The following is a 16,519-nucleotide window of genomic DNA, read 5'->3' as shown; positions in this document are numbered from 1 at the left end:
TAGTCCGTCCCAGCTTTTCAGACCCCAGGAGCAGACACAACCAGCAGAAGATCCTCTTTCAATCCATCCCAGCAAGCTTGCAAAGTTATGGCCCCAACTTCTGCTGTCAGCACTGCCATCCAGCAGCAGCTCAGTAGAGCAGAGGACATTTCTCCCCCACCAGCCCCATAACCCATCCCAAAATTGCAGTGCCAGAAAGGCAGGTGGGACAGGTGGCCTTCCTTTCTTCAGGCCAACCTAGAGGTGGAAAGCAGAGGTTTCCATGTTTGCAGCCTGACTGAGGCTGCAAAACCGAAAGCAGAACAGAGAGCGCCGTTTGATGTCGCTTGAGTTTTAAAGTCTCCTTTGCAGTCTCAATGGCAGTAGAACTCCCCCTTGCATACCAGGGTGAGGTCCCAGGTGGATCCCAGTAAGACGGTGCTAAGCCCCATCTCTTGACAGCATTTATGCTCTTAGCATAGTAAAGTCCTGGGTAAATGCCCGGTAGTAAATTCTTGCATTTCTAACCCTTCTCTAGGATTGTGGGGTGTTCTTGGAGGTGAAGGTGGAGAGTGGGAGGGAGATCGTGTGACCCGTTTCCCTCATCATTCAGTCCCTCCCTGTGTCTGCAAGTCAACAGTCACAGTCAAGGTGCGAAGCAGCAAACTGACATTTGAGCAAGTGGCCCATAAATTAGAAATGCTCTAAGAAGCGGTCCAAAATGCAGCACTGTAGAGGGGTGGGGGGGGAAGGTCCTTTGCAGGTTGCCATCTGCATCATGTCATCATGCTGCTACTGTGAGCCAGCTGGGAGAACATCCTGTGACTCCAGGAACAGGAGACTGGAGTCTTGGACACTTCTTTGGTACTCCCTCTGCTGAACTGGATACGAGAACAATTATCTCATAGGCACTTTCAAATAGAAAGAGACAGATGATGATGTAGAGGAAACATTACTTCCTTTTAAGACCTGATACAACCTATAATGCACTGATCATATCACAGAGAGCAACCGTAAAAACCTCTGCTCACCTCCCCTGACAATTTTCTGTTCTGCATGTACACACAGATGTGCCATCCCTTTCTCCCTCCTTCCTGCACCAATGTTAGAGAAAGCATTACCTTTGGTGTCATGTTATTGGTGATGCAGAAAGACAAGTGTTGCAAGATGCTCTCCATGCTGTGGTACTGTTGCTGGCGGGTGGTGCGAAGGTACTTCTGCAGAGCTCTTGCCATGGAGGGAAAGATTGCCTGGGCTGCTTCTCGGGGGTCCATCATCTCTCCTGGAGCTTTCTGCTGTTCCTCTGCCTGGAGGCGTTTGATGTGAGTGAAAGCCTCCTCTACTGCAACCACAAGCCTGCAGAAGGAAAACCAGCACAGAAAGAGTCACAACAAGAGAGGTAGGATGGGTCTGTGGTTAAGGCAGAGCCTAGGAGTCAGGATTTACAAGCTCCTATTCCCATCTCTGCCACTGACTCACTGCCTGCCATCACACCATTTACATAAAATCTTCTCTACTGACAGTCTGAGAGGCAGACAGCAGCTTTTCTTTCCTTGCCCAAGCCGTCCAGCAACTGAGGGCCATAAAACAGGATTAAGACTTTAAAAGCCTGAGTGTCGTACTTGGTTCTGCCAACACAGCATAAACATCAGCTACATGAGTTAAACAAGACACAGCTGCCCTTGGGTTTAATGCACATCTCTGAAAACAACGGTTCCAGCATACAGTACTGCAGCATGAAGCGTAAGGACGAGCAAGCAGTGAGGAAGGGGCTGGCTATAGCCTAGCATGACCCAGGACACAGACTGCTCCGTGACTCTCTGTGCTCAGAAGCTGCCATCCGCTCCGATTTACACCACCTGCGTACAGACCTTGTGCCACCGAATGATTGTTCTGCACCCCTCCACTCCCGCCTTCACTCCTAACACTGAAGCTACAGACATCCTCTGCAAACCATTCCCCTGTTGGCACAGGTGAGCAAACACTAAGACCACACCATAGGAAGGCAAAGAGATGCCAAACGACACTTGCAAGCATCTAAGGACTAAGGAACAAGCGAGGGGCTACGCTGCAGTAAGTGAGGAGAAAGCAATGATAGTGGAAGAGCCACCCAATAAAACTCTTTTAGCCCTCCAGACAGGACTTGTTTCACACTAAATTTCCACTCAAGTCACCAACTACTGTCCACACTGCCCTAAACACCCAAAGCATCTTAAAGCCAGGGGAAGCTGCGTCACGACAAGCAGAGGTATAGCATACTGCATTCAGACTATATATGAGGAACAGCATGAGAAGCCCTCATCCCTGCCCATTTTGTTTAATTTGGCTTGGGAGACGTGGGGGGTGGAAATCAGTTTCTAATCTCCTCACGTCTTTTTGTTACCGCTCTGACCTTTCTCCTTTGAAACATCTGGCCTGGTCCTCTAGTGACTGATGATTTTCCTCTGACTAAGCAGCTGTTCTAACCAAACTCGGCAACCAAGGGAGCTGTGCGCGAGTTACGATGCTACACTGCATGGAAAGGAACGTTTAGTTTCCTATTGCTCCAAGGCTGGAAGAGAGCCCAAAAGACAACGGCTGTGGAGCACAGGTCAGACCGGAGCAGGCTATGGGGGGAGACACTGTGCCAGCACTTTCCTGATGAAATATAAACTGCCAAAAGAAAACACAAAACAAGACAGCTCCTTCCAGTTACGGCACATTCCTTCCAAACGCAGCTCAGTTCAGGGGTGCCTGCCTGTAAGCAACTTGCCTCAAACTGTTAGGTACGTTAACTACAAACTGTAATTAGGCTCCAGAGCAAATAGAGGCACTATCGCAGGTCACCTCAACAAAGCATCAACTCTGCAGCCCATGTGCGACTGGCAGGAAACATACCTGTGCTCCAAAATAAAATGCAACCAGTTCTGGTCAAGCCTTTCCTCCCCAAGCCACTGAAAAGGGAAAACTGCCCCTTTTAGTAGTCTGCAAACACAAATATTCTCCTTGCCCATGAACAGGCAACACCAAGTGCTCCACCGATCCTGCCCCTGGATTACTTGTGCTGAGACGACAAGCCTGGGCATGGGGAAAATAATGGGATTTCCTACAGTAAGTAACTACAGATTTGTCAAGCACTGGACTGCTCCCTAATCCGTGACATTGCCATTAGCTTATCTGGCATAATATACATGAGCTCCGCTTTATGCACGTTCTTCAGATAATTCCAGTTGCAAGCCGTCACTGTCCCTTGTGCATCTGGGTTTCGTATGCTTCTTTGCTGTGACAGATTTACAGCCAACCCCCAGCCCTTAACCATGGGTGTCCCCCGCCTCGTCAAGCCCCATGCGACTGAGTCTTGCAGCACCAAGGAGTGGCACCTGGGAAGGAACATTTTTACCTTGCACGGCGTTTTTTCACTCGGCGCTCGTGGTCGGCCTCTTCATAGTAGAGTTCGTTGTGACTGGAGTCCCGGCGACGGGCTGCGGCTGCAATCATGGCACGGGACTGCCCTGAAGCATTGTTACCTGGGCCTTTGAGAGATGAGGACAAGCAAGATGCAGACACGAAAGGTGGCATTAATGCCACAGGAATGGGGCTGGGACAGACCAGCACCCCACAGCATCTGTCACAAGTGCTGTGCGGCTCCAGCCTTCCCAGCCAAGGCTACAAACCCTTCCCAGGTCCTCAGGAGCTCTAACAGAAACCTTGCTAGACAGCACAGGCTTGCAGAGGGGGCTTTGGCTTGTGGACGAGGGAAGTTAGTTGGGATGAAGGATCTCACGCAACGTACACAAAGGCAGAGGTGAAGTGTACATGCCAAGGATGCAACTTACCACCCATTATATATGTTTTCAGTTTGAAGGCAAAGGCAGCTGGCACACACCGCATTTCAGCAACAAGACAGTGTGAGAGCACGAGAAGGGAGGAGTTGGAAAGGGGAGAAAGACAAACACAAGAACATCAAGAGACATGAAGATGAACGAATGAAAGCCAAGCTCCAGACAGTTACACGCAGAGAGGTCAAACAGGATGCAGAGGCAGCGGGGTCACCTTTAGAAAAAGCATAGGGTTTTCCAGAAGGGCAGATGCTGTCAGAGCAGCAGTCCTGCAACAGGGTAGGCTGGGGACTATATTCGTAGTAGCTCCTCAAGGCTCTCAGAGAAGTACCTGCCATTAGCATTTCTGTTGCTGTTAACGGATCCTACACACCTACTGGAACAGGGAAGCTGCACCTGGACAAGCGACAGAGCTGTCTGCTACAGGACCTTAACTAGTGACCCTAAAATGCAGTAGTAGGTTCTGCGGTTCCCCCATGAAGCTCACTTCTCTGGCTGGTTGGGCAGAGAGGAAAAAAAAAAAAAAAAAAGTCACTCCAGAAGAGTCTACCAACCTGTTTATCTAGACAGAAGATAGAGGTGGGTCTAACCAGAGGGACAAAGGAGAAATCTAGGACAGTCTCCAAACCACCAAGAGCTGCTTTTCTGACTAACTGCTCTGAAAGCCCACGCTCTCAACTGGCAGTGGTCAAGGCCAATCAATTGCACAGACATGCTTAAAATTGTTCTGCTCATCCAAGGGCAACTTGTTCATTTTTTCTTAAAAAGCACAAACCAGATTCCAAGACAGAAGCCTGAAGCTCAGCAGTGGGAAGGACGAGCATTCACACAGACAGCTTCTTAAGAGTCTAAACGCTTCAGACACTGTTTGACAGCCCTGAAATGGAGGATATGACTCAAGGGAGACACTAGCTCCCAAATTTGGGTTAGAACTGCAATTGGACTTGTTGACTATGCCTGGTGATGAAAATCCTCGTTTTGAAGGTGAGCCTCGCCATTCCGTATAAGAGAGATTACTGCAAGATGTTTCTCCTTCCTGGCTACTCCAGTATCAAATACGAAAGCTGCCAACAAATTAGGCTGCCTTAATAGCATTACTGTCTTTTCACATGGAGGGTGTAAGAGACTGTCAGGATGCCAACGTAAGCTGCAGCCAGAACTATGCTCCACTTCATAAAATGGATGGGAATCTTCTTAAGGACATGCCTCTAAGCCTGAGATTTCCACATCCACAAAGGCAGCGGCATTGCACAAGGAACAGCCCAGGGAACTGGTACTGCTCCAGAAGGGAAGGCACAAGTTTTCAGGCCCTGGCAGGCTCATGAGCTTGACACTTAGAAAGGCCTGTCAGCCACATCTGGAGCTTACTTCTGGTTCCTTCTCTTACAACAAAGTTTTGTGAGCTAGCAGCTCCTAAGCCACTAACACTACCAGACTGGCAATTTTTCCTCCGAGCTTGGGAGTCCCAAGATCCCAGCAGGTGCTGCAGGGGCAGGGACCCTGCCACCTCCTGAAGAGATGCTGCAGCATCTCTTGAGAAGACAAGCCAGCTACTAAACAGAATGTCACACCCTGCAGCCAGCCTGGTGGGGCCGCTGGGTTTGAATGGTGTGCTGACACCTGTGGGATTGGGAAGCCCTCACTTTCCACACACCAGGCCTCATTGAGAGCGAGCAGCTGGAATGGAAGATTTCACCTCTAGGGAGCGCAGAGCAAGTCTGTTTGCTTGCCCTCTTCAACTCATCTCGTTCTCTCCCACCTGAGAGCTTCTTCACTCCAGGGCAGCGGGGGACACACAATGAGCAAGGCTGACCCTCTCCCTCACCCCTGCTTCCATTCACCCCTTCCCCTGTCAGGACGGGGACCTCCAATTAATTTTACAGACTCGGGAGTGCTGGATCAGGTTTAGGGAAATGCTTAGAATAAGGTCTTTAAAATTTCTGAAGTCACCAACAATGCAAAAAAATTAAAAAAAAAATTAAAAAAAACATAAGGCACTGGAGCTTTGTTGAACGCAAAACAATCATGTCTCATGTTTTCCCACGTTTATCATGCCTGCTTATCATGCCTAGCTTTCACTGATAGGGTTTAAGAGTGTCAAATGATTAAGTCCAGTTTTCACTGCTTTGAGCGTCCACAGGGATCCACCCAGCCATCCTCCCACAGACCTCTACAGAGCCCAAAAATTTGAAACAGGTTTGCAGAATGGCAAAGCTCAAGGGGGATAGTTATCTGTCTCTGAATTTCCACGAACTGCTTAGCATCACGATGACTTGGAAGCATGGCCATGCATAAGCCAGGCATAGCTAATTTACTGCTAAGGCTGCTGCTTCTTCCCACATTGGTATCAACCTCCTTCACTTTCCTGAAGGCTGCCTGTGGAAGAGGCACGGTAAATGGCTGAGGAACTCATTTAGGTTAGAAGTTGTGTTTATTGTACTAGCACAACCAAGGAGATGACCCAAGGGTGACAAAAAGCAGAGGCTGCCTAAAACAAGCAGCGCTGCTGAGAAGTGCTTGTCAAGCCACATAATAATTAAGCCTGACCAAAACCTTGGCCGTTTCACCTGGCGAAGACAAAAGCTTCATTGTGGGCTCAACACATCTGTAAAGTCATCTGGAACCGGCAAACTCAGCACCGTTAGGAAGATTTCCAGCAAGAGACAAGGATTTGGCAAAGCAAGAAGGTGAGAATGTGTGCATAACAAAGCATAAAGCCAACCCGGCCCTTCCCCATCCCACCCAGTCTCAGAGCCTACATTTCACCTCACCTACCATCAACATTGTAGACTTTCAGGCCAGCCATGTGCTTGGCTGCACGGGATTTGGAGGCTGTTAACAAGGCTGGGTTGTAGACTGTGAAATCTTTGTAGTAATTTTCCAGAACCACCAGTGCAGCTCGCTGGATGCTAGGGAGAAAAGAAAAAAAAAAAACAAAACAAAACCAAAAACGTAAGACAAAACCCCCCAAAATGCAACAAGTTCTTTTGTTTCATTAAAAAAAAAAAAAAAGAAGAAACAGTCACATTATTTGGAACGGGCTGCCACGCCCACGGCATTAGGCAATGTGCAGAATATTAATTACTCTCTCTGGGACTAACATTTCATCTGAGATGCAAGATAAACACGTCTGCCCTCACCTCAGTGAGCGGATGACAGGGAATCCCTAAACAAGGGCAGCACAACCACCAGAAGCGCCCAGGCTGCCCGCAGCATGGGAAACTGCAGAAGAAGAGCTCAGCCCGCCTCGGTGGTAACAATAGCTGCAAAGCAGAGTCTTTGCCCAAGCTGAAGACCGCAGCACCACGCTGGTTTTGCTGTAGCCGGCTGGCTCAGGATGGAGGGACTGGCTCAGGATGGCTGCTTTTCCCTTTGAGTCATTTCCAGCCACACCTCGCAGCTCCTCAGGTCTCCTCCATCCCAGCACTGACAAGAGCCCAATCTCTTCAGCTTTCACAGCAAGATAAGATCGCTGGCTGAGGAGTGCTGCTGCTGCTGCTGCTTGTTAAATCCCAGGCAAGGGACAGAATAAGGAGCAGTGGCGCTCCCTCCCTCCCTTTGAAGGGATGCCGCTCCATAAAATAATGACACACGGGAGCAAAACAGCACACGCGCCAGCAGCAGGAAAGGCTCAACCCAGAGGTATCTTCCTTTGCAATCATTTTGACAACAGCGAGACAGATGTCTGTAGGCACTGCTACGAACAAATAGGACTGTATTTCAAAACAAGCCAGAGCTATGGTATTTAAAAATGCCAGCACGCGTGCGGGATCTAGGACATAGCTCTCCCCACGTTGCTCCGGCTCCGTGCCCCGGTGTGGCACTACGTCCGGCTGGCCGTAGTATTCTCAGCAAATCGCCAAGATCACCGATTCAGTCAGCTGGAGTTTGCCAAGAACCCACGCTTTACATTCATTTTGAACCCACAAAAATTACAAGGGAACTGCCAACACATTTGTTGCCAGTTAATTGTAAAGTTCACACTTACCAACAAAGCCTCTCCTAAGGAAAGCAACCAAGTATTCTCACACATGTTACAACATAGGAAGAAAACATTACAAGGATGGTAACGTGGGAAAATAAGACATGAACAAATTAAGACCTAAATTCAATTCTCAGCACTACCACCAATTCAATGCGCACTCCCAGAGGAGCAATTTAAATGTTCCTGTGCCTTGTGCTAATATTAAACTTTTGCATCACACCCCAGTAATTCAAACACACACACACCCTTCTGCCATCCTCATTCTCCAGCTGCCCCCCCCCCCACCGATCACTGAATTAAGCGTAGATGCCAGCCCATTCACGAGATTCTGAGAAAGAAGAACAAACCCAGACTTGTTCACTGTGTACCTTCATCAGTCAGTATTACAGTACAGCGCCATATATTTCACTAGCTTTGTACCTTTAAGATGATGAATTTAGCTTTTGAAGCAAATTCCACCTTGAGCACTGTTTAGTGGGGTCTTTTGCATCAAGGTAGAGCATCTTAAAGAAGCTTTACTTTTCAGGCGTCAGTCCTTCCTATCTCCTCATATCAGGTTTGTTAAAAGCAACTCTACTTAAGCACTCAGCTACTGATATGGAATTAAAAGCCACTATTTAATCAAGGAAATAATCTTCCTTTAATGAAGTAGTAGAGACTGACCCACTGCCACACACGTGTAGGTGCTGACACAGAAGTAGTGAAAGCCAGTTTATTTCTCCCTGCCAATCTTTTGATTTCTACTGTGAATTTGCTGCAGCTTAGAACCAAAATTTCATAAAAGAAGCCGTGTGGCGGCAGCACATATTCCCCCTTCCGACTACATTCAAATATGAACGAGTTTTTCCATGTCCAGTTCCCAGGAAGGTAAAACTCCATAGTTTCATCTCAAAACGCAACATTTGGAAAACTAGGATCAACTGAAAACGAGAAGATAAAAATGAACAGAGTTATACTCTGCTAGTACACTGTGCTCATTTCAGGCAGCGTTGGGACTTCCATCCCAGCAGTGGAGATGTTTGGAAGGTGCTCCACTGACCAACTAGCTCTATTAGGACAAAGCACAATGCTTCACAGGACAGAATCATTTATTTTAATACATACGCATTTTCCCTGGACCACACAGAGAACGTTAGCATCAGGACGACTGCTTTCCCCACCCACTACCCCTTCCATCCCCTCACTAAATAACCTACACTACCCCACCAATTCATTGGCACACGCACCCAAAATCCAAACACTATAAAGCTTTTACATTGCAATAAGCAAGCATCATTGCCCTGAAAATTAAAGCCCAGCTATTTTTTGCTGATGCAAATCCAGCATAGGCTCAATCCTGCACAAGAGATACCCCAATCACACAGAAGATCTGCTCTAAAGGGAGAGAACTGTAATTAAACATCAGTTTCCTAAATTTCTACCAGCCCATTCAGTCTCCCGTGTAGTCCATCCTAAGCATGCCAGGTTAGGAAGACTGCTGGACTGCAACCCTTAAAATTCTCTTTTAAAGGGGGTAAAAAAAAAAAATAAAATATTAAAGAGAAGATGCTGCGTACAAGAAAATTAGAAGGGTCACAATAATTAGCAAGAGTGAGGAGAAGGCTGAATCAGAGCCTTCTGGGCTGTGTTGCTCAACCTCTTCACCCACATCAAGGGGAAGCCTCACCCTGCGCAGCGCAGGACGGCCAGCCCTGCCCCATGCGGGAGCTGTAAAGCAACAAGAACCACCACCCCCCCCAAAACAGGCACAGCCGTCACAAGCCTGGCAGAAAGGGACCCAACACACTTGTGCAATACAGTGTGCAAGCAGGAGGGTAACTGGAAGCAATCAAACACCCAGAGCTTTGCTCCTGCTCGTTCCTCGGGGCTGCGAAACTCTAAGGAATCCTGCTGCCTCCTCCCAGCAGAAATTCAGTTTTCCGGGACTTTCTGCTGCAAGGCAGACCCTCTGGCTGCCTGGCGAGCAAGGCGAGGTGGCCGCAGCAAAGCCTCCTCTCCACCCAACACGCCAGCTCCGATGGGAATGGAAACTGGCAGTCTTCCCGGGAGCCTGCATTCGGAGGCTGTTTCCTCGCAGAAGCGTCTCGGGAGGAGATCACCACCACCATGTCGGTCACTGCATTCACTCACCCCGCGCTTCAGCAAACTCCGGCTTTCCTTGCATTTACGGCTTTATAAAAGAATGGGGAGGGGCAGGAAGAAAACGAACAGCGAGTCTCAATGCTTAATTGCCTGCTCGCAGAGGGTCAGAGCGAGGATCCTCCTCACGTCCTACACAAAGCAGGTCCGGCACACCAATATATTTCAGGCGTTGTGACAAACTACCGGCACACAGAAAAGCGTATCGGGACACAAAAAGCATTTCCATGCAACAGTTCAGACTCAGAAAACCTATAACACGACAAAAAAAAAAAAAAAAAAAACAAACAAACCACCAACTCTTGCACAAGCCAGTGACCGACTGTAAACCCAGTTTTCCTTGTAGGCAATATTGGTAAGGCTCTCTGCTTTGTTGCTTTGCATTTTGTGTGGTTGGAGGGTTGATGTGTTTTGTTCTGCTTTTTTTAATTATTATTATTATTACTACCCTGAAGAAGGCCATGTCACAGCATGCTGCCAACAAGGAAAGCAAACAAGCAAATCCAACAGAAGCACGGGGCACCTCAGTGGCATTTGGCAGCAGAGAAACACAGTCCTTTGCAAACAGCAATGAATTAACTTTTACAGGGCATCCAAGGAAGTGGAGGAGGGGACTATGTGACACAAAGGCAGCAACTATTGCCAATTTATTTTTTTTTTTCCCCTCAAAAGGTAAGTCAGGAACAGTTTTGCCTGAATACTTGCTGCTACACAGGATTTCGATATTTGAGGTCTTGCCATACTCTGTAGCTCAGAGGCCATTTTGGCTTTGCATTTGCTTTCTGTGACATAGCTACACCAACACTGAATTTGGCTTTTTTAGAGGATTTCCAAGAAAACAAGCCAGTGCTATACTGAAGCACAGCACAAGGAAAGAAGCCTGTTTATATAATCAAAACACCGGCTTTAGGCCCTGCCGGCTTCTAGAAAAATGGTTTTGACTTTTCTCAAGTGGTGGGAAAGGGTTAGCAAAAAAGAAAATAAGGAGGGGGGGAAAAAAGGGATTGAAGCCACACCTCTACGCTCAAAGTTGCCATTGGACACACTAGGGTCAAACCCAACCGGCTGCAGCAGCCATCATTCACATGGCTTTAGCAGTTTCAAGCTTTCCTGTAAGCTAGAAATGTCACTTGTCACGGTACTATACCAACCATCAGCCAGACACTGCTCGTCACTGAAGGCAGAGCAGTGCCCCACACTTTTGCAACAGGTACGGATATAAATGCACATCCAGAAAAGAGCCGCTTGCTACCAGAGCGCCCACTTCCTTACCTTGCTACGGATGCAAATCCTGCAGCACCAGAGCTTAGGGTGAGCCACGCACCCAAAATCCACAGGGATACTCAGAGAGGTCTGATCACGGCTGTGCTAATTGAGGGCTGAGGAAGCCTAGGGCTATTTAATCAAATGGTTCCCAACACAGACTCCTCTCCTCCAAACAACTTTTTTTTTTTTTCAAACATTCTCCAAAACAGACACAGCATCAAAACAAGCCCAAAACAGACACAGCATCAAAACAAGCCCAAAACAGACACAGCATCAAAACAAGCCAAGGTCTCTGGGCACACGAAATACATGCCACAGCCAGTTGGGAGGCTTTGGCACCTGAAAGAGGAGCTGAGCAAGGATTGCACACAGCAACCTTCCATGCAGAGCCAGCTTTGCCTTACGTGTTGTCTCCAGCCTACAACTGCATCAAGCTTATCTACTGCAAGAAAAGCTGAGGTCTCCTGAAGTGCTGAGCTACTCATCCACAGCACTTCTTACTCTCTAGCGCTGCTCTCATCTCACACCCAACAGGCTCAGAAAGCTTCTGTGCCTTCCCAGAAGCACCCTACAATCGCATCTCCCTCCCCAAAAACCCCTTTCCTTCACGTACTCTTTTGCGAGGCGCAGAGCTGAGGCTTGAGTTCTTGGTCCTTCACCTCGCTTAGCTGCTCTTCCCAAGCAGTCACCAGGACCGAAGCCTTGGAAATAAAACTGGAAATAGACAACTGAAATTAAAAAAGCTTCCCACACCAACAGCCCTGCCGAAAACAGTTACAGACGGTATTTCTGCCATCCTCTACCCAGACTTGCTACCCCACTCTGCCAACCATAGGTAGGGGTGTAGCAGGTTGCCCAGGAAGATGCTCCCTGGGAGGCACGGCTGTGCCAGGGGCCATCTCCTGGCAGCTGGCGGAGGAGGAGGGATTTGGTACTCGCCGTCTTTCCCAAGCAGCACCTTGATGCAAGGCTCCCAAGAGGGCTGAGGTTGTGCAGAAGCACTTTGCAGTGCTGGCAGTAGCACCACTGCCTCAGCTACACTTTTGTCCTCTCCGGTAAACAGAGATGGAGTCAGATCTCAGCAAGAGATGCCAAGACAAGGAACTCCTCCTGCAGCTGTGGCCAAACAAGCAGAGCAGAAAAATGCCTTTTGATCGTCATAACTACAACAGCATTTCAGTCTGGTAGAGTCAAAAGAACAAGACCGCAGCCCCTAGGAACAGGAAAACCACGTTTTCTTGTCAGACAGCCACAACTGAAGTCTTCACTCAGCTAAGGCAGGCAAGCGCAATCCTTGCCCTCCCTGGAACCAGCACCAGGCGACCAAGACGCAGCCAGTTTGTTTTAGATACCTGACTGCTGGTACTTGGACAGGCAGGGAAGAGAATCTGCAAGGTCAAGCCTTTATTGGGGAAGGGAAGGACACCTCAGTGTAGTAACAGGTTGTCACTGTGATGGCAGCATGGCTGATGCCCCCAAGGAAGCAAACATCCATCTGTTAATGGTGCAATATATATGGAGCCTAAACACACACACACAGGGTTCATCCCACGGTTTGCAGCAACCAGTCCCCATCTGTTCTGTCCCCTCCCAGCCTTTTTTAAAAAGAAGTAAAAAATAAAAGAACAGGAACTGAAGTCTGTGTCTGTGCCCCTCAAGGCTGGACATCTGAACAACTGTCACATGAATATTGTAAGTTTTAGGAGAGCATCAGCCGGGTTTCTAGCCACAGATATCCCCTTTTTCTGCCCTGCATAGTCCAAGATACAGTGCCCTCCAACACACATGCTCTACGCCAAGTCTCATATTTTGTGAGACAAAAAGCTGAATTAACACACCAGTTGTGCAATACAGTAGTTCACTGCTGATGCAGAAGGGATTTCAATGTACAGATTTTCTGAATGAGAAGGGGAGAGCAGGATTCATTTTCAAGTTGGGTTTTTTTTTTGCTTGTTTTCTTCAATAGCAGCCTAGCAAAAACCCTCTAGCATGGATAAAAAAGGAAAGGACCCATGCAAGTCTACTACTGATGTCGCTGCTATGTTCTAATCTTTTTATTTGGAAGAGAAGCTGTAAGTATGGAAACAGGAGCTTTTAAAATAGAGGATTTTACAGGAGGGTATAACCAAACTTTAGGAAAAAAAAAAAAATCCACTCCTTTATGTCATACGACCTAAACAAGCTACTTATTTAAGCCTCCCTGCAGAACCCTATAAAAGTATTCCCAGGCCTGTACTAAGAAGATGTTGCCACAGAAGTACAGAGCGCTACGTTTTAGCAAACAGCTATAAAACACCAGTAAACCCACAGGCATGCTCCCATTGCAATTCTCCTTCTGAGAAGCTTTCCAGCTTGATACTTCAGGAAGTTAACTGGTCTTCAGGGTACCAGCACATGGGCTGAATGTTTTTCCCAGTCACCTTTATTGGTAGAACTTCAAATTTCAATGAATGCTTTCCCAACAGCTGCACTGCCCTTGCTTCCACATCCAATAGCTGGAGGTGGCAGCTAGTATAATTAACTAGGACAAAACCCCAAGACACTAGTGGTAATACGTCGTGAGGAAGAGGAAAGCACAATCCTCTCACTCGAAGAGTGGTCTGAAAGGTATAATAATACGGTTTACCAGCAAAAAGACAGTCACTGTGTTGAGGTCAGATACTGTGACCGCACCATACTTCTCTTCTTCGGTAACACAGTGAACATCTCATTTCATGGTATACAGTGCCAAAGGAGGCAAAGACCATAGGGATGCTTGTTACCCTCATGAATATGATGAATACATCATATTCAACAGATAGAAAACGAAATTAAGAAATAAGCTGCAAAATCCCAACGTGAGTGTTAGAAACAACGAAGGTCCTGGAGTACCAGAAGAACTTCCTATCGGGGGCAGGAGACTCTTTTCACAAGAAAAGGAAGACTTAAGCCCTTGCTGAGCTCAAGCTTCTTCCCAGGTCCACTGTACGCCAATCCTCAGATGCCTTACTGCAAGGGGTCAGCCTAGGTAACCAGAAAGGCTGCCTTCCAGCCCCCTCACAGAACAGCAAAGGGGAGTTTGTTGGCATGCGGCAAAGGGACGTTGCACCGATTACCTCAGCCCATCCACTGGGACGGGTACGCGAGCGTACAACAAGAGCAGCTTCAGGGCCGCGTCTGAAAGAGCAGCTTGTGAACGCCTGAGCACGTGGCGCGACAAACCTCTCCCCCAGAAGGCTGATGGAGACAGCTGCCAGGAGAGCAGGCTCCAAAGCAAACCACTCGCATCCTCCTACGCCAGGACCGCCTCTCCAAGACGAACAGCCTGTGTGTGTGTGGGGGGGTTGTTTTCAAGCACTTACAAGGCAGATACCTAGCAGAACCACTAAATCCAAACGGTACAGCTCACAGATTAGCCAGTGGACAACAGCAGCTTTCAGGCACTAACAGCTTGGGCTGGATTTCAACAAGTTCCTCAGACACCAATAACCACAGGCAGATGCCCCAACAGCTCTCAAACTAGACATACTCTTCCCTTTGATCATATATAACACATTCAAACAGGGGAAGGCGCTACCTTCTCATCAGACAGAGAGCAAACCCTTGCTACCAGCACCTCATTGCCCCAGGGTCTGCTCCAACGCAGAGAAAAACAGATGAGAGCAAAGGAGCTGCCCATGCCTGGCCACGTACCCACCACGTCCCAGCCACCCACAGTGAACCGAACCAACACCTGGCCAGACATCCCCACCACAAGCTCAACCCAGCACCCTCAGCAGTAGTTGAATTGTATCTGGAGAGCAGCGGCTACTGGGATCCACACGCTAGAGCTCAGGAATGGGTTTTCCAAGGGCACTGCCAGCACACCAAGCAGTCTGCCTCCATGCCATGGTTTTGCAAAGTGATGGGGTATCCTCAAGGGAGCTACTGAGAATACAAACTTGCTTATTTAGAAAAAAAAAAAAAAACCAAACCCACAACAGAAAAACCAAACCCCAAGCAACTACCATCTGCTCACATTGAAGCAAAACCAAAGCTGTGAAAGGCCTCCTTTATCTGTTGAGCAAACTGTCAGGTTGGGAAGGAGGGCAGCGAGAGAAGAGCACAAAGGGGTCAACTTAAGCAAAAAGAGGATGGGAGGAAGCTGCTGCCAAGCTGTCCCCATGAACCTGCAGAGCACGGCAGATACAGGCACAGGTCTGTCTGCTGACAGAGAAGGGGCAAGACGGCTTCCCCAGGCACCTGTGGGTGTTGCACCCAGCTGCCAGCAGCCCAAGCAGGCTCCGCTTGTCCGCACCCAACTCAAGACAGGCCCATGACTGATTTGAGAGAGTTAGGGACACTGCTGAAGTAGATCTTACAGTTAACATCTCCATAACTCAGCAGACTATTGAGGCCAATGAACCCTGTGGAAGGAGACCCGCACAACTCAATAATTTAGGGAGTCCCATCTCACAGCTGGTAATTTGACTCTACACCAAGCCCACAACAATAAGCTGCCATGGCGTACACCATGTCCGACTCTGCACTTTAACGAATGTGGCCTGGGACACGAGACCTGTCCCTCATGTTTGGGCCACAGCTGGTTCCCTGTAGGCCTGCTGGGTAGGGGAGGAGAAGCAAGGACTTGATGCTGCCCTTTGTCCAAGCTCAGCAGAGGAGCACACCTTTGCAGACAGAGCCACGTACCACCAGGGACTGCTCCTGCTCTGCAGGCAGACTGCAGCAATGCATGGGCACAACCTATCTCCTCACGCAGGCAGCAGCAGGACCACTTTCAATGAAACCATCACCACCACATGAGCATGCTGTCCTCCCTCTTTCCCTCTGCCCCATCACACCTTTCTTCTGCCACCACAAGCCTTTGGAACCCTTAAGCACTAGAAGGGTAGTTAAAAAGACTGCAGAAATTGAGCTGGGCTAAATAATCCAGGAAGAAAAACACACGCACAAACTATAAAGCTACACAGATAATAGAGATACAAATTACCAGTTTCACCATTCAGATCCTTGTGCAACCAGACAAGATTTCTTTGGGAGGGGTGAAGAAGGATCAGACAGTTGACAGGATTTTTTTTTTTGCAGCAGCATTAGTTTAAGAAGTGATGTGAAACTATGATCAAATGTTTATGTAATTGAGGGGTGTACTGAGTATTTATGAGGAAGGCTTAACCTCTTTTAAAAGTTTCTACATATTTGAGGTTATATTTAGGATTTAAGCAACTTTCAAACAAGTCAGGGTGGACAGGATGACACCAAGGTGTGCTCTACCTTCTGAGCACAGGAGTTGGGAACAAGACCAAGAGCTTGCCCTGCACGCAGGAGTGAAACAGGCACTCAGTGCAGACACATA

The 16,519-nt window shown here is 48.2% G+C and overlaps 1 protein-coding gene across 4 annotated transcripts in view; it reads right to left on the bottom strand.

The window, feature by feature from the left end:
• Positions 1 to 16,519, bottom strand: part of VANGL1 (VANGL planar cell polarity protein 1) — a 46,490-nt gene that overhangs the window by 6,578 nt on the left and 23,393 nt on the right. For all 4 annotated transcript variants that reach the window (XM_054223238.1, XM_054223228.1, XM_054223249.1 and 1 more), the window contains 3 exons: positions 6,573 to 6,706; positions 3,359 to 3,491; positions 1,101 to 1,335 (listed from right to left, as the gene is read on the bottom strand). In XM_054223238.1, the coding sequence (XP_054079213.1) occupies positions 1,101 to 1,335; positions 3,359 to 3,491; positions 6,573 to 6,706 (502 nt within the window). The remainder of the gene's footprint in view (positions 1 to 1,100; positions 1,336 to 3,358; positions 3,492 to 6,572; positions 6,707 to 16,519) is intronic.

This window comes from Rissa tridactyla, chromosome 1 (assembly GCF_028500815.1).
Source record: "Rissa tridactyla isolate bRisTri1 chromosome 1, bRisTri1.patW.cur.20221130, whole genome shotgun sequence".
NCBI lineage: Eukaryota > Metazoa > Chordata > Aves > Charadriiformes > Laridae > Rissa > Rissa tridactyla.
Note: the sequence above shows the minus strand (reverse complement) of the source record. Positions and strands in the feature narration are given on the sequence as shown.